The sequence below is a fragment of the Panthera leo genome, chromosome F3 (genome assembly GCF_018350215.1).
Source record: "Panthera leo isolate Ple1 chromosome F3, P.leo_Ple1_pat1.1, whole genome shotgun sequence".
NCBI lineage: Eukaryota > Metazoa > Chordata > Mammalia > Carnivora > Felidae > Panthera > Panthera leo.
The window spans coordinates 60,367,263-60,391,418 of NC_056696.1; the positions used below are offsets into that span (position 1 = coordinate 60,367,263).

At 51.4% G+C, this 24,156-nt stretch overlaps 1 protein-coding gene across 3 annotated transcripts in view; it reads left to right on the top strand.

Annotated features, from left to right (window-relative positions):
• The window catches only part of RXRG (retinoid X receptor gamma), a 40,857-nt gene extending 20,971 nt beyond the window's left edge, over positions 1–19,886 (top strand). For all 3 annotated transcript variants that reach the window (XM_042925593.1, XM_042925596.1, XM_042925594.1), the window contains exons 3-10: positions 2,907–3,051; positions 4,742–4,921; positions 10,902–11,062; positions 11,178–11,307; positions 12,619–12,751; positions 14,086–14,177; positions 16,023–16,128; positions 19,590–19,886. In XM_042925593.1, the coding sequence (XP_042781527.1) occupies positions 2,907–3,051; positions 4,742–4,921; positions 10,902–11,062; positions 11,178–11,307; positions 12,619–12,751; positions 14,086–14,177; positions 16,023–16,128; positions 19,590–19,737 (1,095 nt within the window). In that variant the 3' untranslated portion in view covers positions 19,738–19,886. The remainder of the gene's footprint in view (positions 1–2,906; positions 3,052–4,741; positions 4,922–10,901; positions 11,063–11,177; positions 11,308–12,618; positions 12,752–14,085; positions 14,178–16,022; positions 16,129–19,589) is intronic.
• The last annotated feature ends 4,270 nt before the right edge of the window (positions 19,887–24,156 follow it).

The following is a 24,156-nucleotide window of genomic DNA, read 5'->3' on the forward strand; positions in this document are numbered from 1 at the left end:
ACCGGACCTGGCTGTGGAAGGAGGAGGCGAGTGAGCGTCTCTTGAGCCTCAGGGGATGGCGGCCTCCTCCTCATTCCCATGCCCGTTCTCCTCCATCTGAGGATTTGGGGACAGAGCCTCCTCAGTCAGCTAGCGGGTTCTTTCTCTGGGGTCGTCCCACCTCAAATGCTTCCATTTCATGGGTGGATCTAAGTGGTTAGTATCTGTGTCACTGAGGCACTCAAGGAAAGTTGTTGCCTAGAATTTACATCGATGGAAACCCCCCTCACCTGATTTCTGAAAAATAGACACATCTAAATATGTCCCTTATCTGAAGTGATGATAATGTATTATGACAACGTTAAATAATTTTCTGACCACGCCCTGCTCACCAAGAAATGGAATCATTTAACCCCTTTGGTGAATGTGGCCTCATTTACTACAGGATTCCCAGCACCTAGTAGACTGTTGGCTTATAATAAACACTAGAATTCTTGTCTTGATCAACCAGATTCTATGGGAATGATAAAGGCCACAATTTATGGGACCCCTAATGTGTGCCAGGCACTGTGATGGGGATTTTACATCATTATCTCGTCGAGTCCTCCCAGTGACTACGTAAACTAGGTCTTACTAGGCTCATTTTCCAGATAAAGAAACTGAGGGTCGAAGAAGATTAGTAACTTCTTTGAAGTCACGCAGCCAATAAGGGCAGCTTGGGAGTTGGTCCCAGTTCCCTGGGACTCCCAAGCCATGTTTTTCCCACCATACCGGTGATTCCGAGCCCTGATGCACATAGCATTACCCAGGAAACCTGAAGAAAGGTCAGTATCAATGGCCATCTGACCATTGACTCAAGATTTCTGGGTGTTGGATCCCTGGGATCAGTTTTTGTTGCAAGCTCCCAGGTGTACATCCAGGGTTGAGAACCACAGTATGATACCAAAACAAAGCCAAATACTGGCTACAAGTTCTAGATGTCCTGTCTTAGCCTTGTAAAGAGAGGGGGGAGGGGAGAGGAAGAGAGAGAGAATTCTCCCATCCCATGTGTGTTTTCACCCTTCACACAAATTAATTTTTAAAAATTCCCGGTGACTTTGACTTTGAAGCAAGGAGCTGAAGGCTGTCTTGTGTTTTCTGCATCCCATAGAGCACTTGACCCAAGCCTCTGCCCATCTCCTGTGCTCAATAAATATTTGCTTAGTGAATTGAAAAGCTGGTAAATTTAAAAGGAACCTAACTCAGGCTGTGTTGTGTTTTATGTTTTATTGATCACTCCTTCTGTCCCAAAGGCCTTGAATAGAGAAACAAATCCTACCTTTGGTTTAGTTTAGGAATTACAGTCACTTTGGTGAGGCAGTACGATTCGAAATTCACACGGACCATACAGAAGTCTGTAGTCTGTGGAATCTCTCTGAAACTCCCAGATCCTTACCAGGTGCCTCTGCTGGACGTTTAAACATACTCCCTAACCACCTCTGTTTGCGCTTACTTAACTAAGCGTTTTTCATTTTGGCACATGTGACTCTTCAGTGAAAGTGTGCAGTTTTGAGGAAGGAGAGATCTTCTAGGTTAAAAAAAATTTTTTTAATGTTTATTTATATTTGAGAGTGAGAAACAGAGCACGAACGGGGGAGGAGCAGAGAGAGAGACACACACACAGAAACCAAAGCAGGCTCCAGGCTCTGCGCTGTCAGCACAGAGTCCGACGCGGGGCTCAAACCCACGAACCGTGAGATCATGACCCGAGCTGAAGTCGGACGCTTCACCGAGCCACCCAGATGCCCCGAGATCTTCTAGGTTTTATATCTCCTTTCACAGTGCTTAGAATGTTGAGCTGTGCACATGGGCACTCAGAATTTCTGCTAATCGGATGACCTAGTCATGATCACTTAAGATTTCTTTGATGAATATGGAACACTTAGCGGCTTCTCGGTGATCTCCCCAGACACTGGGAGACTTGGAGGTGGTGGTGGTGAGGAGCTAATGTGAACGTGTGGTAAAAGACGAGGGATAGGAGGCACATAAAATTCATCTCTTCAGCCATCCAAACGCACCGACTCCCCACCCCGGGTGCTGGGACCATGTCAGACACAGGGAGGACAAAGCACCCAGTCTCTGGCTGTATGGATTTTCCAGTTTCACAGGAAGATGGTCTGTTTCTTACATTTAAGTTCAAAACCACGAGCTGGGGCTTTCTGCCCAACTTTTTGGGTGCTACTGGAATAATCTGGGCATTTGGTTTGGCATCCTCTGTGGGTTCGTTAAAGTGACGACTACACGTGTCTTCTCTTCCATTTTACTGTGAACTCTTTAAGAATGTGCATTTTTATTTTTTAAAAATTTTTAGTTTTTTTAAAAGTGTGCGTTTTTAGACCTTCCCTTTGTACCCCAGCGCCTCGCATGGAGTCTCCATGGTGAGTACTCAGTGAGTGTCTATAGATTTACTGAATGGATTTGCATTTTTTGCTTGGTTTTCTTGGAGTCTAAGTCTTTTGCCTAAGAGCCATAGCTCCTCTTGGAGCACTGCTGAATAGACAGTCAGTAGTTTTACAGAATCTAAAGACACACAGCTGGCTTGTCCTAAGTGTGTCTGAAGCGTGTCCGGGGTGGGTTTCTAGCTCTGACGAAACAGACGAGTGAAATGAGTGAAGGCAGAGCACTCTGATGACGTGTTGTGATTTTCGATTTAGGTTTTGGTGTGTAGGAATGATTTGGTTCCTCTATGCCCCCTTTTCTCCCTCCCTCCCTTAAATTCGTATCCCCCACGGACAGTTTTGGATACTCTGTACTTGGAAACCTCTTCTTGAAATAGAACTTGTTTTTTGTTTTTTTTTTTTCTCCCCGCAAGGATACCCCTGTTGCTTTTGGTCTCAGGCGCTGGGTCTGCCCTGGCTCTGTGTTTTATTGTGTGTTTTCTCTCGCAGCTAAATGTGGTCAACAGTGTCAGCATTTCAGAGGACATCAAGCCCTTACCAGGGCTTCCTGGGATTGGAAACATGAACTACCCATCAACCAGCCCCGGATCCCTGGTTAAACACATCTGTGCCATCTGCGGGGACAGATCCTCAGGTACATGTAGAAGCAGATGTCACTCTGGGGTGTCCCACACAGTGAGGGTCTCAGAGATGGCACCTGGTCCACTGACCACCTGGCTACATTGTACCCAGTGGAAGGAAAAGGGCCTTTTCGGATGGTCCAGCTTGGGGCCCAGGCTGTAAGTTTCTGCCGCTGCGCTCGTAGCCGGAAATCCGGATGAATTTAAAGTATGGTTTCGGTTTTAAGGGTTGGCTTTGCAGGAAGCCCCTCCGTGGAGTTACTGTGTTGCATGTGTGTCTGGAAGAGAGAAGCTGTTCTGATCAGTAGGTGTCTCTTTAATTGTTTTTATTTTATTTTATTTTATTTTATTTTTTATTTTTGTAATGTTTATGTTTATTGTTGAGAGAGAGAGAACAACAGAGCACGAGCAGGGGAGGGGCAGAGAGAGAGGGAGACACAGCATCCGAAGCAGGCTCCAGGCTCCAAGCTGTCAGCACAGAGCCCGACGCGGGGCTCGAACTCATGAACCGCGAGATCCCGACCTCGGCTGAAGTCGGACACTTAACTGACTGAGCCACCCAGGCGCCCCTCTTTCATTGTTTTTAAATGTTTATTTATTTATTTTTAGAGAAAGGAGGGGTAGGGGCAGAGAGAGATGAGAGAGAAAATCCTCAGCAGTCTCCTCCCTATCAACACAGAGCCAGACTTGGGGCTCGAACTCACGAACCATGAAATATGACCTGAGCCAACATCAAGAGTCGGACACTTAACCACCTGAGCCACCCTGTCACCCCCCAAGATCTTTATGTCATAAGCCTGCATGTCATATTATGCTATAGAGATCATACACTAATTTATTCCTCCAACAAGCAGTAGCATCTAGAAAATCCATAACTCAGGTTCCTCGTCTGCTTTTCGGTGGGGCTCCCATGTCCTTGGGCCTCAATTATGGGGAAATATTAGGAAGGCTGAGGTTTTTTCCCCCATTAGATAATACATCACAAGCATAAATATTTTTATTTATTATGTATACTTAACGTCTTGAATGGAGACAGAACATTTAGCTTAACTAAACACAAGAGTTGCCTTAATAAAATAAATGTAAACAAAGCCTCGGGTCAAGACTTTTCTTTTTTCTTTTTTTTTAATATGAAATTTATTGTCAGATTGGTTTCCATACAACACCCAGTGCTCATCCCAAAAGGTGTCCTCCTCCATACCCATCACCCACCCTCCCCTCCCTCCCACCCCCATCAACCCTCAGTTTGTTCTCAGTTTTTTTTTAATGAAATTTATTGTCCAATTGGTTTCCATACAACACCCAGTGCTCATCCCAAAAGGTGCCCTCCTCAATGCCCATCACCCCCCCTCCCCCCTCCCCCCCTCCCCCATCAACCCTCAGTTTGTTCTCAGTTTTTAAGAGTCTCTTAAGCCTTTTCTAATAATGCTCTCCGGAATTAGCCATTCCAGAGAGCAGAGAGTGCCTTCCAGAGGGAAGACACGAGGAAGGGCACATTCATCCTGCTTAGTCTCCTTCCTGGGATCAAGCCTGCCGTCTCTGTCGGCTACCCTTTGCGGTCCCCTCCCCGGGTCCAGGTGATGTGCCAGTGTCCCTGGGGGGAGAGTCCGGGGGCTCTCTTGAATGAAAAATCCAGACAAACCCAAGGACGGTCTCCGCAGCATTCATTTTCTTTTCTTTTCTCTTGCCTTTTCCTGGGAGCAGGAAAGCACTATGGTGTGTATAGCTGTGAAGGCTGCAAAGGCTTCTTCAAGAGAACCATACGCAAGGACCTCATGTACACGTGCCGGGATAACAAGGACTGCCTCATTGACAAGCGTCAGCGGAATCGCTGTCAGTACTGCCGCTACCAGAAGTGCCTGGTGATGGGCATGAAGAGAGAAGGTGAGGCCCCCGTCCCCTCGGGGGAGACCGCTTTGCGATTTCTCCGGGACCGCGGCCGGGCGCCCCCTGCCCAGGCAGCGAGCGCCCCAGAGCACAGAGAGCAGTGTCGCCTTCCTCCTCCCCCACTCACGCATCCTTGCCCTGGAGCTCGGGGGACGGTCCCCCGGTCCCCTGGCCGGACCCTCTCCCTGGCTCTTCCCAGCCCTGGGAAGCAAGTCCTCGAGTCGGTTTCAGGGTCCCGGAGCGCAGCCCCATAAACGGAGCCCCAGTGCCTCTCTGGGAGGAGCTGGCCTCCCGCCTCTAATCCTCACCGGGGAAGCCTGCTGGGTGGAGTCTTCTCTCTGGGCTTTTATAACCCGGGGCTGCCACAGGTCCTCTGAGACTGGTGTATTCCGTGGTGTTGCCGGCAATCAGACTCGGCCTCCTCATTCAGAGAGACCCGCACGTGTAACTTCCACGTCTTTCCAGTTTACAGTGTGGCTTAGCTGGGCTGTATGGAATGAAAAAAAAAAATCTGAAAGTGTTTTCTGTTCATTTAGAAAATCGAAAAGGCTTTCTGTTAAGTAACACAACTAAATCGAATTGGGCAGTTAATTAACGCACGAACTCAGGCAAGTACAAGTGTACATGGTGAGCCTTCCTAGATTCAGAGTGAGGAAGTCTTGTCTCTGTCTGGGAACTAGGCACAAGGCATTTAGTCAGTCCCGGGAGACTCCTCATGCTTGAAGAACTTCTTTTCTCTGAGGAGAGGGGAGGCTGACTGAAAGGATCCACAAAGAGAAGGTTCTTTGAGCCCCTTCTAGGAGAGAATGCTACCAAGAAGGAAAGAAATGGCAGGCCTAGCATGTCTGAGGTAGACGGAGGGGGCCCTTTAGACTAATTAATAGCCCTCATCATTCTACAGCGGAGGAAACCAGTATGGGCTGAGGAGGGGAGTTTTCCAAGGTCCCAGAGGTAGGTGACGAGCCCAGAGTGGTCTTTGTACTCCCAGATCAGAGCCCATCTGGAGTCTCCCCTCCTCCCGGGGTGCAGAGGGGTTCTGGTACGAAGATGGCCCTCACTCTGTTGTCTGACAGCAATCTCAAGGGGGCAGACCCAAACCTGGGCTCCTGATAATCTGCCCTCTTAGCCTGTTTGTTGCACAGTCCTCTCCATTTTAGGAAATAGCCAGTTTTTCAGTTGCTCAGATGAAAAACCGTTGGACTCCTCTTCCATGTGGGTGAAGAAACCTTGTCTCTCCCCCAGAATATGTCCAGAACGTCACCACGTCTCATGACTTTAACGTAGCCAGCATAACCCAAGCCATTGTTACCTTCTGTATTAATCCACCCGGACTCCTAAGAACTCCCCTTGCGTCCCTCTTTGGCTTCCTACACTCTTCAGAGCAACCAGTGAGGCTTTGAACAAGTGGGTCAGGTCAAGCCCTTCCTGCACCAGAACGCTCCAATGCCTTCCCTTCTTCCTCAGAAAAAAAAAAAAAAAAAGCAAAACCTTGGTTATGACTTCAAGGTTGTACATGATCTGACTGCCCCATGTCTCTCTGGTCCAGCCTTACTGGTCTCTGCTGGGCCACCAGGGAAGCTCCTTCTCAAGGAGTGTGGCACTTACAGTCTCTCTGCTTAGAGTGCCCTCTTCCCAGGTACCTGCATGGCTCCCTTCTTCTCCACCTTTAGACCTTTACTCCACTGTCAACTGTCGAGAATTGCATCAGCCACCCAGGACACTTCCTAGTCTGTTTCCTGCAGCGGTATCACTGTCTAACATGCTTACTTACTTAGTCTACTATCTGTTTCCACCAAGGCAAGATTTTTTCTCTGTTCCCCCCATCACTGCTATATCACCAGTGATTAGCACAAAGGAGGCACTTCATAAATAATTACTGAATGAGTGGATGAGTAGTTTAAACTGAATATTGGAACCAAAAGTTTTAGTAATGCAGGAGCTTCTAAAAGGACTCATCCCTCCATCCCTCCCTCCCTCCCTCCCTCCCTCCCTCCATCCCTCCCTCCCTCCCTCCCTCCACCCATCCATCCCTCCATCCATCCCTCCATCCACCCATCCATCCCTCTATCCATCCTTCCATCCATCCTTCCATCCCTCCATCCATCCATCCATCCATCCATCCATCCATCCATCTATCCATCCATCCATCCATCCATCCATCCATCCATCGACCCATCCCGCCATCCCTCCCTCCCTCCCTCCACCCATCCACCCATCCCTCCATCCATCCACTCATCCCTCCAACCATCCATCCCTCCATCCATCTATCCCTCCACCCATCCATGCCTCCATCCATGCCTCCATCCACCCATCCATCCCTCCATCCATCCCTCCATCCATCCCTCCACCCATCCATCCCTCCATCCATGCCTCCATCCACCCATCCATCCCTCCATCCATCCCTCCATCCATCTATCCATCCTACCATCCATCCATCCATCCATCCATCCCTCCTTCCATTCATCCATCCATCCATCCATCCATCCATCCATCCATCCATCCATCCAGTATTAACCGAGTGCCTGCTTCATGCTCATGTCATCCTTGCCTTCAAAGAATCAATGATCTTATAGAGCAGAACACATGAGGAAAAAAATCAGCTGGTGGAGGCTGTCTTCTCTTCACCAAGACAGAATTGATACTCCTTAAGCTTCTGCCACCATGATGGTCAAACATAAGATTAATGACCCCAAAGAAAGTCTCGCATCAGCAAGAGCTTGTTTGCTGCCAGGGTCGCATTTGCCTCCCAGGACAGATAAGTTTCAGGTTGACTTGGAAAAATAATGGTTTTCCTGATGTAGATGAGACTGAGTTAAAGGAAGGTGAAATCCTTCAGTCAGAGAAGCGGCCATTTCTATTGCTTCACCATCTGTCTCTCAAAACTCAGCCTCAGCAGCCCTCAGCTCCATTATAGTCAGAGTGGTTGGTGCACAGGTCACATGGCGGGAAGTGTGGCTCTTTCATTAAAGTAAGGCAGACAGGGACTTGTGGATTCTAAGGGCCTGGGCAGTCCTTCCTTTAAACTTGGCACTGTTCTGATTCTTTCACGGACAGGTGTCTAGTTTTGGCTTCTGCATTTTTGAGAAGAATGTGGAGAAATGAGGAGTAATGAAGAGCTGAGTAGTGAAATGTAGGAGGGGAAAGAGGCTCCTAGAGAAATTTCTAAAGGAATTGGTACTATTTACCCTGATGAAGAGAAGACAAAGGAGCAAATCAGTTCCTCATCTGGCTGCATGAAGGGCCATTTCCAGAAGGCTGCCTGACAGCCTTTCCTTCACCCCTATCGTTTCTGACCTCAATGTACAGAACTGGGGGCTCAGGTTGGACACTGCCTTGAAGACAAGAATAACAAAATTCTGGAACAGTTAGCTGAGAGAAACTATCAAAAACAGGTAGAAAAAGATGGAAGTAGAATGGGCTCGGAATGTGTCTACCAGAAGCCAGGGGCCAGGACCCATTGCCTTTTTAGGGTACCTAATGGGGAAGCCGGAGTGGCCATTGATATTCTCGGATGTGACACCTTTGTTTCCTCAAAGAGGAAACATAGATTCTAAGAGTCTGGGGAACTGCCTAAGCTTCCATGGTGAGCTAGTAGCAGAACTGATACAGGACTGGGGCCCTCTGACTTCCAGGCGACCACACAATCCTCAGGGGTCTTAGGCGAAGTCCGTTTCCATGATATCTGGTCATTTAATACAGTTTGGATAGATAATGGACTACTTTCGTGGCAATTAGTGGGTAGTATTCGATATCCCCATGAGCCCTGTGTGGTCTTTATTAGTACCACTAGCCCAGAGCCTCAGAGGTGGTACAGGGGGGTGAGAGGTGGGCTCAGAAGGCCATCAGCCTGGGTCTACATGTTGGCGCCATTTTTTCTTAGCTCTGTGACCTCTGGCAGGTTACATAACTACTCTGTGGCTCATAGTCCTTGAGAGGGTGATTATGGGGATTAAATGAAATATCATCTGTATAAAGTGTTGAGCATAACTCCTGACAGAGAAAAGAATTCAATAAATTTTGGTTATTATAGAGCATGTCCAATAAATACATCTTGGGCTAATGGATAAAGTTCTGTCCCAAGGCAGGAATTTGGTACCATGTTAGATCACCCAGTGTCCCCTGGATATATCCTGAAGTATGTTGTAGGGCAGGCTCAGAATGTCGGCCACATCGAAGGTTTCTTCCAGCAACAGATATATGACTCCTCTTCTGTGACAGTAAGATTTACGGCACAGAGTGGAGAGGGGAAGAGCAAAGGATCCCTCGCTTAATGGCAAGATTGGAATTAGAATCTAATTCCCAGAAGCCAAGGTTATTTCCTTTGAAGCTTGAAGGTTATTCTCCTTCCGTGTTACAAATCCACAGAAGAAATCAGCTGAGGACCGCGGAAGGAACTTCACTGAGTTTGCTTTTTCCCCGTCTTTTAAAATCGAGGCAAATAGAAGCCTATTAACCTATCTTAAAGAAATTAATACCAGAGGCGTTCAACTTTAACCAGCAAATCCAGCTGATAATATAAATACATATGTGTCTGTATGCTGTCCGAGAATGAAGACTGACAGAGTGGACAGGAAGGAAGGATGAGGGAGAAAGAGAAACTAGGAGTTGGAGGAGACATCTAAAGGCTCCTTGGACTCCAAAGTGCATGACTTTTGCTCTCTTCTTTCCTAATTTCTCTTCATTCTCTCTCTCTTCTGTTTCTTCTTTTTGTCACTGCCCTCCTTTATTCTCTCTTCTATTTCTCCCTCCACTCCTTCCTTCCTGCCCTCCCTCCCTCCCTCCGTCCCAACCACTGAATATCATTCTCATCTTGAGGCATTTTGATGTGTCTCTACTGGAGGCTTTGGAGTGTGAGTTGTGTTTTTGTAGGCATAGCCTTCTCTGACCTACCTTGGAAGGTCACTGATATCACTTGCATGACAAACTGGATGTCCAGCGTCTGATTCCAGCTCATTCTACAGCCTTTGTGCCATCGGGGGTGGGCCCCAGGGGAGGAAAGGACAGAAGCTGAAGGGTAGAAGTTGCTAGTGAAGTAGCTATCACTGAATTCCAGATTAGCCACCGACTTCGAATATAATTTTATTGATTCTTGGGATTAAAAAAAAAAAGCGTACCAATATTGAATTTTGCTCCTTAATGCTGGGGAAGCAAGATGGAAACCACAGCTTTGTAGATTATGGAAACTAACCCAACAGAGAGTGTTTGTCAGTGAAGAGGACAGAATTGGCAAGGGGGTCTGCCTGGCGTCCTAATGCACGGACGCTTAGGGTTCTGGGGGTTAGAACGAACTTTGGTAAAAAAAAAAAACCCTAAATTTGGGGAGGCTGAGATGATTCCAGCCCGCACCTCTGCCTGCCTACCCTTCCCCACCCCCCAAACCAGCCGCTGATTCTGAAATGTCATCTAGGTGACATTCCTCCACCTCCTCACTTACTAAATACCCTCATGGCTCCCTGAAGATCTTCCCTGACAAGTCAGATCAGGTGATGTTGTGTTCAGGCTGGTGCATTAGGGGCAGACCTAATGGGACGTGAATGCCAAGGCTGATGCATAGGACCTGACAGAGGGATTTTCCAAGTAATGTCCTTGCCACTTAACTATCGCATGCCCGCAGCTTATTAGAGGTAGCAGCTAGAGTAAAGTCCAGGAGACTGAAGAGAGATCATGGAGAACGTGGCTCATTAAAAGAGAGGGCAGAATCAGAGGTTATTAAAATTCTAAATGCAGACTTTTTAGACTGGTCACCATAACGAACAGGAAAGGATGCGAACTAAAAAACCCACAGTTCTGCCCACGCATAAGCCAATCACTTTCCTTTCTTTGTTTTGTCTGTCAACATCGCAACCCCTCTGGTCAGGGACCGCAAGGATACCCACATGACAGATGAGGAAACTGAGGCTCGGCTCCGGTAGGTAACTCGCTTTCCCACAGTTGTCCTGGGCACGTGGTAACATCTGCCTGTCCTCTCGTGTGCCAGCTGTGCAAGAAGAAAGGCAGAGGAGCCGGGAGCGGGCCGAGAGTGAGGCTGAATGTGCCAGTAGTGGCCATGAAGATATGCCTGTGGAGAGGATTCTAGAAGCTGAGCTTGCTGTTGAACCAAAGACGGAATCCTATGGTGACATGAATATGGAGAACTCGGTCAGTGGTCTTAGACCTCCACCCGCCTCCCACTTCTTTCTTGGGCTGGGGATGGGCGAGGGGTGGACAAGGGTCCTGGAATCTGCCCCTCACAGGGCTTTGGGTTTGTTTTTAGACGAACGACCCTGTCACGAACATATGCCATGCTGCTGATAAGCAGCTTTTCACTCTTGTTGAATGGGCCAAGCGCATCCCCCACTTCTCTGACCTCACCTTGGAGGACCAGGTCATCCTGCTCCGGGCAGGTAAAGGACATGGGGGCTTGGGTTTCCTTGGGCCAATCGCTTGGGCTGCCATTTTGAAATTACCCTTGGGATCCTAAAGCAAGTCACCCAATGAGGCTGTAACCGATCCAAGCCGTGTGCCGTGGTGAGGACAGGATGACCCCATCCAGGGTTAGTCTTTATATATTAATTATAGGTTCTTAAGTTTGGGTGGCCCTCCCCCAAACCTTTTATTCCCAAATGAAACATTGTTAATGGAGGGTGAGACTCTTCTTCCATGTAAATTTTACCGTGGTTTTATAATTGGCATTTAATTTTCAAATACAGTTAAGTCAGTTTTATTGACGACAGTCCAAAGCAGTGTTGTAAAATTGGAAAATAGAGGTTTTCCCATTTCACAGGTGAGATGAGAGAAGCCAAGGATTTTTTTTTTCTCAAGCTTATTTATCCAGGGTTCCTTCCTTCTTTTTTTTTTTTTAAGTTTATTTATTTATTTTGAGAGAGAGAGACAGAGTGTGAGCAGGGGAGGGGCAGAGAGAGTGAGAGGGAGACACAGAATCCGAAGCAGGCTCCAGGCTCTGAGCTTTCAGCACAGAACCCAATGCGGGGCTCGAACCCACGAACCATGAGATCCTGACCTGAGCCGAGGTGGGACGCTTAACTGACTGAGCCACCCAGGCGCCCCCAGGGTCCCTTCCTATTTTCAGATTCTGTGTGCTATATTCTCTCTCGGCTTCCATTTCTGGAACATTGTGCAGCTGACATGTGCCACCGCTCTCCTCTGTCACCGCGCCAGCAGGGAAATTTCATAAAGATTGGCTAAGCATTGGAAGCCAGTCCCCTCATTTCATCCCTGTTAGATAATGAAGAGTCTCTGAGTGTTGACTGAAAGCTACACGCTGTGCTGGGTCCTGCCAGACAGCGAGCACCAAAGAAATAAAACTGAGTTGTCAGGTGCTGGGGGCAGAGGTATCCTCACTTTATCCACCGTGGCAGCTAACATGTTGACGATTACCTGTGAAATGTTCAACCCGTATTTGTCGATTGACTGGGATGGGGGAGGAGAAGTGTCCTGATCCTCAAGCTGCCATTCTGAGCTGTCCTGGGGAGACTGGGGGGGAGGGGGGGAAGTGCAGGGCCATGAGTCAGGGGACCCCCGTCTTATCCTGTTTCTTCACTCATGAGCTGTATCGTCTGGAGCTGGTTTTTAACCTCCTTGGATTTCTGTTTCTGCTTTTGTTATACGGGGGCGACAATTCGTGCCTCGGACGATGATTGGTGAAGCGAGAATGCGGTCAGTTTTCCCTCAAGGCCTCCTTCTTCTCCTTGCAGGGTGGAACGAACTGCTAATTGCCTCCTTCTCCCACCGCTCCGTCTCCGTGCAGGACGGCATTCTTCTGGCCACCGGCTTACATGTCCACCGCAGCAGCGCCCACAGCGCTGGGGTCGGCTCCATCTTTGACAGGTGGCTCTCGTCTGCTTCCAGTGCGTGCGTGGGCGCGAGCGTGCCTGTGCGTGTGTGCCTGTGCGTGTGCGCGTGCGTCAGGTGCCGTGGGCGTGTGGGTGTGTGGACCTGTGGGCAGCGCTGGGACGTAGGATGGTCCACCCACACGTCTGCACGGGGCAGGAAGCGGAGACCATGGAACACATCGGAACATAGACCAAGGAAGGAATGACAGGTGGCTCTCGTTTGCTTCCAGGGCGTGTGTGTGTGTGTGTGTGTGTGTGTGTGTGTGTGTGCGCGTGCGTGGGTTACAAGAAAGGTTGAAATGACGAGATGGAGGTGGAGCCAGGCAGGGGCCAGCACGGTTGCTGGGGCAGGAGGGCGAACCTGTTACCTCTGCGGGTTTCCAAAGGAGAGACTGGATCGTTGACATGACCGGGGGGGGGGGGGGGGGGGGGGGGGGGAAGGTTGAACTGCCAGGGGCCCGGGATGGAGGTAAGCAGCCAGGACCTGACTTCGGGAGCCGCGGAAGATGAGCTGAGGTCTTTGCTGGACTGGGTCGCAGGGTCTCTGGAGAAGGGCCGCAGCAGGAGCGGACCCACCTGGGTCAGGCAGCAGGAGCCCCAGCCTGGCGTTCTGCGCCTTAAGCGGTGCTGAAGGAAATTTAAGGCATGTGATTCAGAGAGATGAACGGAATGAGTAGGGATGAATGATGTGGGGCAAGGGGACGGGCAGCCGGTAAGCCTATCCGGCGAGGATAGGGTTGAAAATAGACTCTGGGCCGGGGGCCGGGGCCCTGTGGCCCCTTCCCACCCTCCGTTGTAAATGGATTTCCAGGCCACGTGAATGTCCACCCAAGGCGTCTCTACTCCCTCCCCGCCCTTTCCCACAACACGCAGAGGCCATGCAGGGACCAACACGGTCTTTGATGGACTCCGCCGTCGTCATGGAGATTTCCACCCTCTCCCTGGAGGCTGCCCTCTGCTGTGTCCCTCCAGACGGGCCACACCCTCGCCCCGCTTAGCCTGTTACCTTTCTACTGACTTCCAGTCCTCCAGGCTGCCTTTCCAGCGCCGCCCTGCCCCCCGACCCCCAGAGTTCCCTGCTTCCCCCTCGGTGCTCCCTTGGACTTTGCTCACGGCTTTGTGTCGCTGCGCGTTGCTTCCCTGTTTCCTCAGACTGGGAGCTCCTCGAGCTCGGGGACGGCACCCTCTTCGTCTCTGCGCCCCTAGCACCTGCCGCATCATCTGGGACACGGGATGGGGACATAAGGAGCGTGGGGTGCGTGCGCCTCATCCGCCCCTGGCCTGGTGTTCACGGTTTTCTCATCGCCTGTCATTGTGTCCTGTGAACAGAGTCCTGACTGAGCTGGTCTCCAAAATGAAAGACATGCGGATGGACAAGGCGGAGCTGGGGTGCCTGCGGGCCATCGTGCTGTTTAACCCAGGTGACTGGGCAGTGGTTCGCCCTCCTCCGAGCTCGGCCGCGGCGCTCCCGCGTTCTGACGTCCCCCAGCTCAGCTGAGGCAGAGGAGGCAGGGCCGGGAGTCGATCCTTCGTGGTTCCGACTCCTAGAGCCTGTCTTGCGGGCGTCTTGAAGGAGCACGGAGTGTGCATATTTGGGGACAAGTGGGGAAGGCGACGGTGGCCCGGGGTCACGGTGAAGGAGGTGGTCGGAAGGATCAGATTTGGCGGATAGTTTTAGGCAAAGCCGGTGGGGTTTGCGGAGGGATTAGAGATAGAGTGTGAAAAGAGAGGTGTTAAGTATAATTCTCAGGGGTTTGGGGTTCATTTTCCCGAGTTATTGTGAAAATGGAATTTTGTTTGCTGACGTGGGGGATCCTAAGGGTGGGGGGAGGTAGGAATTAGGACTTTGTCTCTGGACAGGAAAACCTCAGGTGGACATGTAACAATGTGGATGGAACGAGAGTGTATTGTGCTGAGCAAAATGAGTCAGTCAGAGAAAGACAGATACCGTATGATTTCACTCATATGTGGAACTTGAGAAACAAAACAGATGAACACAGAGGAAGGGAAGCAAAAATAAGTAAACACAGAGAGGGACGTGAACCAGAAGAGACTCATAAACACAGAGACCAAACTGAGGGTTGCTGGAGGGGTGGTGGGTGGGGGGGATGGGCTAAATGGGTGATGGGCATTAAGGAGGGCACTTGTTGGGATGAGCACTGGGTGTTTTTAAATTAAAAAAATCAATCTCTGGGCCGCCTGGGTGGCTCCGTCGGTTAAGCTTCCGACTTCGACTCAGGTCATGATCTCACGGTTCGTGGGTTCCAGCCCCGTGTCAGGCTCTGTGCAGACAGCTGGGAGCCTGGAGCCTGCTTCGGATTCCATTTCCCTCTCTCTCTGCCCCTCCCATGCTGGTTCTCTCTGTCTCAAAAATAAATAAACATTGAAAAAAAAAAACCTATTACTTAAAAAAAAATTTTCAGATGGATAGTAGACATCCAAGAGTAGCTGTCCAGGAAGCTAGTGTTCATGAGTCTGGGACTCAGAGGAGAAGTCAGGGCCGGAGATGTGCCTTCGAGAGCTGTCAGCCTCTACCGGGCACACGAGACTCTCAGACAGGTGTGAGCTCACGTAGGGGGTCAGTGAAGTGGGGCAGAGAAGGGGGCTGGGCAGAGGTGGGCCCAGGGGTGCACCCTCACGTAGGGGCTGGCGAGAAAAGGAAGAACCAGCAAAGGAGCCGAGACAGGCCAGTGAGGGGCAGGGAGAGAAGTGGAGGAGTGATGTCCTGGTGGCCCAGGGAAGAGAAGCGATTCAAGGAGGAGGAAGGGATCGGCTTCCTCACATGCCGCTGGGGGTCAGGAGAGATGACCGTTCAGAATTACATGGTGACTTCTGCACAGGCTTCAGCCCAGGAATCAGGCGGTTCGTTAGCTGATGCGGCACGTGAGTGGATCTGGCTTTTGTACCATCTCGTCATTCAGTCCGGGCTTAGCACATGGGAGGCACTCAGTAAATGTGGGGATGCAATCGTTCTAGAATGAGCGGATAGAGTAAAACTCTCCTCCTTGGAGTCGGTAGTGGCTGCCTTTGGCGATCAACAGGGTTTTCAGCCTTTGCTCCAGGAGTCTATTGGGTGGACTGGGCACAGAGAGGGAGAGCTGGGGGGCCCAGGGGACCAGCTTGGTGTCTTTCACTGTTGTTCCCCACCCAGCGCGTCTCTATCTAGTAACTCTTGGGGCAGAGGCCAGAGTGAACGGGGACAGCCTCTCTGGAAGGGTGTCTACCTGAGATGTGTCCCCACAGGCTAAATCAGTCGTCTTTTTCAGATGCCAAGGGTCTGTCCAACCCCTCGGAGGTAGAGACTCTGCGAGAGAAGGTTTATGCCACCCTCGAGGCCTACACGAAGCAGAAGTATCCGGAACAACCTGGCAGGTGAGAGAGAGAGAGAGTGAGTGCAGGAAGAATCTAATGGCCACGGTGAGGCCTCTTCCTTGCCCTGCATACATGGTAACGTGCAGCAGGTGCCGTCTAGGGTTTTCAAGTGTTCTTTAATCTTTCTAATGAGCTGAAAGCTGCCGAAACATTGGCTCCACGGCACCGGAGATCCTGTCCTGTTCACCGTTCCCCGCTCCAATGTTAGAGCCTAAAGCAGTGCCGGGCACATAGTATAGGGCTGTAAATGTTGCCAGGACGAGCAAATGCAGAAATGAAGGCGGGTCTCAGTGTCTCCAGTTTCTAGCGAGGCACCAGGGCCCGGAAAGGGTAAGGCACTTGCCCGGCATCGTGGAGCTGGTGTGCAGTGGGGCTGGGAGGTGAACTCAGGTCTGTCTGGCTTCAGAGAGCTTGTGCTTTCCAGGGCCGCTGCCTGGCTTTCTGCTCTGCCCCCGCGGGACAAGACGAATCCTACATTTTGGGGGTATATATTTTTCCAGTATTTTTGCGTGTCAGTGCATGCGTGCACAGAAACGTGCATTTACAGACATGAAATCGTACAGTTTGGTGTATTATTTCCCTTCTCTTAGCCGTTTTTAGCTACTTTATCAGATGCCGAAAGGCACAAAATTATCATTTTCAGTGATTCTGTAACGTTTCACGGGGTGGACGGATCTTAATGTATTTAGCCATTGGCCCGTGGAACATTTAGGTTGTTTCCGCTGAATGTTACTTTCAAAACTTTGGAATTTACCCGTTTTCCTAGGAACGGGCCTGCCAGGGGGTCCCGGCTGCCTCCTTGTTGGCCGGACTGGGGTGGGACCTGGAAGGGCAGGGAAGGGGGTGTAGAGGCGGGGCCCCCTCGTGTCCCCGGGGTGTGTCCGGCACAGCCTGGACAGAGGGGGACCACCCTGAGGATGAGCAGGTGCATCGGGGATGTCACTTGGCTCAGGCAGGTAGGTAAGCGTGCCGAAGGCTGGTCACCTCTGCTGGGCAGGAACAGGTGGAAGGAGGGCCGGGCACGGCCGGGTGCTGTCCGTGGTACTGGGCTGCCACTCCCTGGAAACACTTCGGAAGTGCGCTTTGCTCCAGCGAAGCAGAGATGGAACTCAGGAGGATGCAGGCACATTGTCTCTCGCGCGGCAGGCACCTCAAAGGCTGTGGCTGCCGAGCACGTGAGGGAGGCACGCGGCGTCTGTCCCCAGGGCTGTGGCCCTTCACGGGCGTGTTGGTTTCCAGTCCCGATCTCAGCCCCTAAGTCAGGGCCAGTCAGCTGAGACAGCAGTCCCCTAGTGTAGTTAGCATTTTGTGGGTTGTAAAACGCGGGCATCTTTAGAGCGAACGACACATTTTAATAGTTCTGTCTCAGCCTCTCTTTGTACTTTACAGAGAAGCCATTCCCTTCATCTAATTCCGTAAAAGTCTTTCGTGGTAGAGTCAGGACCAGGAGCTCAGACTTTACCTAAATGGCTCTTCCTGCTTGGGGATGCCCTGCAGAACTTTCTAAAGGGTTGTGTGGCCTTGGGATAGACTTTAATTTTTCTTAAAAAATTTTTTTAACATTTATTTTTGAAAGACAGAGACAGAGCGTGATCAGGGGAGGGGCAGAGAAAGAGAGAGAGAGAGGGAGACACAGAATCCGAAGCGGGCTCCAGGCTCTGAGCCATCAGCACAGAGCCCAACTGGGGCTCAAACTCATGAATCACAAGATCATGACCTGAGCCAAAGTCAGATGCTTAACTGATTAAGACCTTTAATGTTTCTAGGTAAAGAAGTAATCCCGATTTTTTGTAGATGGTGCCATTTTATTTTTCTTATATTGCCCCATTTCTTTGAAACTTCATGTGGCCTGAATATAGAAACATACACGTTTTCCAGGAGCATTAAAATTCCAACTTGAAACTCCCCCCGTGAACTCATGTTGTGACGCTCCGTGAAGAGCCAGCCTGACCAGAGTCTCTGATTTCAGGCCGGGGTGACCGATAGGATTTCAGTCCTTGTCCTTTCATTGGAAGTTATGAGTGACTGGATTGCCAGCTATTATTAATAACATTAAAAATCAGCTTTATTGGCAAAAAAAGGATTCTGAGAGATGGAGAAGGGCCACCGAGGCAGGTTGGAAAACACAGCAAATCGAGGGGACCCAGGAGGATGTGCAAATGTTAGGGTAGTTCATACACAGGCCTCTCTCCCTGCGGTGAACCTCACAGCCAAGGTCCTTCGTTGTACAGGAGTGTGCAGCACACGCACGTGAGTGCATGAATGTGGGAGAGAGTGCACGTGTGCGGGCACGTGAGAGTGTAGGAGAATGAGTGTGCGTAGGTGGGCGTGTGCACAAGCTCACGTCTGTGAGGGTGGGTAAGAGGGTGAGTGTGTGCACACACGTGTATATGTGTGACACGTGTGAGGCAGGTGTGGGTGAGTGTGTATAAGGGTGCGTGAGAATGTGTGAGTGGGTCTACCTAACGTGTGTCAGGCGCGAGTGTGTGTTTGCACACGTGTATGTCGTGTCCCTACACTGCCCTAGGGGGCGAGACTAGTATATTCCACCCCACTCTCCTCCTGCTTAAAGGAAGCACCTCCTTCGTGTTGGTAACAACTGCTTGCCAGCTGGTAACAAACCTTGGTGACTCCCCGCCCCCCGCCCTCTCCCCCCTCCCCCCGCCATGGTCTGTTGGGGGAGGGGTGGTGAGAGGAAAGGCAGACTCAGGCAGGGCGGTAAGGGCCGCTGGCCCCGCCCTCGCTCACCTCGTGTTCCAGAACCTCCGCGAGGCCTGGCGGTGCCCCAGTAGGTGCCCCCACGTGCACGTACGTGAGTGGCGACGGCCACCGCAGGTCAGCACAGCCGTGTCTCCTGCTCTGTTCCCGGCATCCCGGCATCCCCGCAGACCTTCGCAGGCAGCCCGCGGGTGGGGTGGGGACGTAGGGAGCCCCAGCTGGTTGGTGGGAGATGAGCCAGAGCCTGGCCCTTGCTCCTGCCCGGGATCCCGGGACGTGGGCGCAGATTTCAGAACACTCTCAAGAGGCCACAGGGTTCGGCTTCCCCTTTAAAAACTCCATTGCGGGGGGCACCTGGGTGGCTCAGTCGGGGAAGCCTCCGACCTGGGCTCTAGGTCGTGATACCACAGTTGGTGAGTTCGAGCCCCGCGTCGGGCTCTGTGCTGACAGCTCGGAGCCTGGAGCCTGCTTCGGATTCCGCGTCCCCCTCTCTCTCTGCCCCTCCCTGCTCGCGCTCTCTCTTCCTCTCTCTTCCTCTCTCTCTCTCACTCTCAAACATAAATAAACATTAAAAAAATTTAAAAGCCCATTGCTGAAGCTTCCTAGGAGTAGAGCTTGTCTAGCCGCCCCAGTGTCCCCTTCCTGGCTCTCTCTCGCACGTGGGCTGGTCGGGGAGACCAGACGAACTGGAGTGGCCACCCGGCTCCTGACGCCCTGTCGCCCCCCACCCTCCGCCCCTGCAGGTTTGCCAAGCTGCTGCTGCGCCTCCCGGCCCTGCGCTCCATTGGCCTGAAGTGCCTGGAGCACCTGTTTTTCTTCAAGCTCATCGGGGACACGCCCATTGACACCTTCCTCATGGAGATGTTGGAGACCCCGCTGCAAATCACCTGAACGCCCCCAGCCGCAGCCCCCCCCCAGCCTGGGACTACCCCTGGGCGGGTGTGTGTGGACCCCCCACCCTGCACACGTCCCGCCGCCTCCCGCCCCGCCCCTTTCCCGTTCCAATAATGTGATGCTTACAATAAAGAAACCTTTCTACACGTGCGACTTTTATAGGTGGTTTTGTACAGATGTTCAAGGAAACCCTTCTTTGCAATCTGAGGGGCTGGGGATCTTTCTGGAAGTTCTTGGAAAAACTCACCAAGCCTCTGTACATATAATTGGTTTAAATTATTTTTTCACTTGCCATGGAAAGCAAACGAGCGAATAATAAAATAATATATATGATGTTGACATTGCCTGGAGCACGGGGTGTGTTATTGTTATGGGGGGAAGTTTTCTCAGCTGTGGGAGGAAAGTTGTTGGGGGCTGGGGAATGGGGGTGTGGCCCTGAAACGGTAAATCAGTCCCACAGTTCGGCAGCCTGAGTCTAAGCTGTCCCCAGCCAGCTTAGCCCCTGGCGAGAGTGGTAAGACACATTGTCTTTCAGAATGAGCTCGCTTTGTTTTTTCTTTCCTCCTTCCTCCTAAGAATAACGAGTACAAACAGCCTTGTCCTGTTTGAGAGCAGTTGAGCATAAGGCCACGAGAAGATGCTATCTGGATGGAGGAAGATTCTGGGATCAGGAGAGTTGATAGTGGGTAGTAACAAAGGAAAGGAATTTTCTGTTGTTAATTGGCAACATTAGCAAAAAGACCAGAGAACATCTAATTTGTTTTCCATCATTATCTGGCCCTACATAGCCTATTCTTAAAAGGGAAAGAGGAAACCTCTCCCAGCATTTAGCCTCGGAGTGATTTCCTTGTGGTCCTAGAGTCCTACTGTCTGCTGGACAGTGAGCTCCTTGAGGGCAATGTCTGATACCACAGCTAGACTACACACACACACACACACACACACACACACACGTATATATATATCCCATCTTTGAGTCACCTTCCTGCCATCCACAGGAACAGGACTTAATGGATACACAAATCTGTGCTGTGCTTTACATGACACCTGCTAGGGCTGTGCAGTGCACAACACGAACAACTGCACATGTCAGGCCTACTTACCTTCTCTGTACACCAGAACCTGACCCAGGGTCTTGCACACAGCAGACACATAGCAAATGTGTGTTGTTGAATTGGGCTCCATGTAACTGGAAAGAATTTCCTAAAGGGCACTGTGGGTGACAGTTGCTTTATTCCCCATCAACACCTTGTCCTCTCAGAACACCCTAGGGCTAACTCTCCAGTCCAAACACATCCGTCAGTGGGCACACAATTTTGAGAAATTAAAATTGTTTTATTCCTGGGGAAAGCGTAGGGATCCTTTATCCTTGGACGTTAAGCAATGGAATTAAAATCTTAATTATGCTGTCTCTCTTTTTTTTCCTTTTCTTTTTTATCTACATTTTCTGTGAACCGTGATGCAAGCGACTGGGGTTGTGGGGTGACTAAGATTTAATTGCAGATTTAATTGACCTCCCCTGCGGCCAGCGTAGCTCACTGGAAACGTTCAGCTGCACGTGGCTTCCAGGGGAACTCAACATGGCCCGCCATTCATGGTAACATTCGTGGTAAGCCGGGTCCTGTCCTCGTCTTTGATCCCTCCCGCAAAGAACCGTGGCTGTTGCCGGAGCTGAGTTCAGCCTGAGGGGGGCCCAGCGGGGGGGTGTCTGTGCCCCCGCCAGGCGGTGTCCCCTGAGCTGCCACCCACAGACACCGAGCTTGGCCAGAGACGGGCAGGTGTCTCTTCCCGGGCTGGCTCCGTGACATCCGGGGCCCCAAAGGCCACCTCCTTCCTGACCCCTTCCCCCTCACACTCCAAGACGAGCGACTGAGTGCATGTTCGATCTTCCTTCAGGCTCAACTCCGCCGCAGCCATGAGAAGCCTCCCCAGGGAGAAACCTCTCCTCCTTCCACTCGCCTGGTCACCGGAGGAGTCGGCCGTGGAGACAGCACGTCGTCCCATCGGTGCCGACTAGTGTTTCCTGAGTGCCACAACCCAGGCTGCTGACACAGGTAACAAAATCGAGGGACTCAGCCTTGTGTTGCTCGGGGTTTTCGCAGAGACGGGGCCAAGGTGGCCAGAGGTTGGATGCTGGATGCAGCCAGCTAGAGTCTGCTCCCGGAACTACAGGCTGGTCCTCCTGTGTCTGCGGGGCAGTTGCTCAACCTCTCTGGCGCCTGTTGCCTTTATTTGTAAACGTCAGTAATAATACGCACCTCATAAGGGTAAAAAGATAAAAGGATGCACAGAGTCCAGCGTGAGGGCACGTGATTTGGCACAAGACACGGTCGGGTGGGTCCTGACTGTGCCTTTCGTGATGGACTTAAATCTCACTAAGCCTCAATGAGCTGATCCGTAAAATGGGACAATTCTGTTTGCTCTGGGGTTTTTGTGAGGATCATGTGTAAGAAAACGCGTGTGAAGCTTTTATCACATTACCTGGCATAGAAGGGTAAAGCAAAGCTTTCAATTAATTTCCTTCTGGAGGGTGAGACCGTAGTCAAAACTGGCATCCCGGGTTTCGGGGATGACTGGAACGTCCTCTTCCACAACCTGGTCAGGAACGCCCAACGTGTTTGTACACAAGGAACCAGAAAGTTCTGGTTTCTAGTCTGGGTTAACACTTTTCTTCTCGTTTGTACCTTCCTGAGTGCAATGGCAGTACGTCCCCCTCCCTGCCCCCGTCCCCCAGCACGGCTGACAGTGTAGACTGCAGGGCGAGCCTTGTGGGAGCCGGGAGGACCAGGTTCCAAGGAAGCTGCCGGGGCTCCCCGCGAGGGTGTGGGTGTCCTGCCAGCCGCCATCAGAATTTCACCTCTGGTCTCAGCGACTCGGGCAGGTGGCTTAACCTTAGTTTCTGACTTTGGGAACTGAGACAGATAATGGCACCAGGCTCTTGGAGAGAACCAAGCGGGGTGATGCGATGAGCTCTCAATTAGCTTCACTTACACGATTATCGATCCAAATATTTCTACGAGATTCCTGCTCTGAAAAGAAGGTCCTAGACTCCAGGGACAAGCCTCCCCCTCACGCCTGACCCCTCTCCCCCACGCCTCCACGCCTCAGCCCCATAGCCACCCCCCACGGCAGCCCCCCCCCCCCGCCCGCCTACCCTGCATCCGTGGCACCGTCGCCCCCTGCCCCCGCCTTCCTCGGATGGTCCGCGTCACATCGGCGACAGCATCTCGTGACATTCCTGCATACACGCGCAGGGAGGACTGAAAAGCTGTCCTCTGCACAGCTAACGCTTCTTGGCCTTGACCACGCCTGTTCATATCGTTCAGTGAAACCAGCCAAATGGCATGTGATTATTGGTTTATGTTACTTCTTTGCACAAAAACTTGCAGTGACTTCCTCTTGTCTGTTAAGCAGCGGTGGTCACCAGGGGGCAGTTCTGCCCCCGAGGAAGGTTTAGCGATGTCCGAAGAGATTGTCACAACTGGGGAGACCTCGTGGGTCTCCGGCCGGGCCCCTGCAACAAAGAGGCGTCTGGCCCCAAAGGTCAACAGGGCCAAGACTAAGAAACTGCTGTAAAGCATCACTAACGAACAGAGAGTCAAATGGCTCTTTCCTGGGTTTCAGAATTTTGGCTAAAGCCCCAAGGTGAGGCCAGGAGGCTCCCACATGTTCTAGAGGAATTACTAGATGCACCCACATGAACTTATTAAGATAGAAGAACTGATTCTGTAACTTTAACCTTAGATTTCTTCTTGAGCCTGTATTCAGAGAAGATTGAAATTTAAGCAGGAAGATCCTAAGAAGGAGGGGTGCTTGGGGGGCAGTGCTGTGGCTTTGCCCCACTCCTCCAGGCGGAGGGAGCCACCCCCCATACCCAAGCCGAACGAGGAGCACAAAAGACCCCTCCCTGGGACTGGACCTATAAGAAGGGGGTACTGATAGGAAGGGAGGCTGTCCCCTCCTCCTGGCTGGCTGCTTGCTCAGTGCCAGAAACCCCGCGTTGCCCTGATGGGAGTGAGGGGCTCGGGGATCCTCGTGAACACAGAGACCGAAGCCTTTCTCTTGACTAGAGAGCTCTGAAGACAGGAATCCATCTCGAGGGTGACGCAGGACAAGGGAGAGGGCGGCGGTGCGCGTTCCCCCGTCCTCTGTGCTTGGTCTGGTGGGGACGTGGCATTTTCTATGAGCCAAATTAATACTCCGCAAGGTAGTTGCGCTTAGAATATCTGAAAGGTACCGAGCTCAAGAGAACGCCTGTCAAGCAAGGCTGGGGGGTGGGGAGCAGTAAGAGGTTGAGCTATCGGGGGCAGTGACTTAGGGGTCAAACGGGGGAAGCTATCGCATCAGACGTGAGTCAGCAGAGCAAGTGCTGCCCATACCTGGTTACTGGGCGGGGTAGCGTCCCTCACGGGCCTC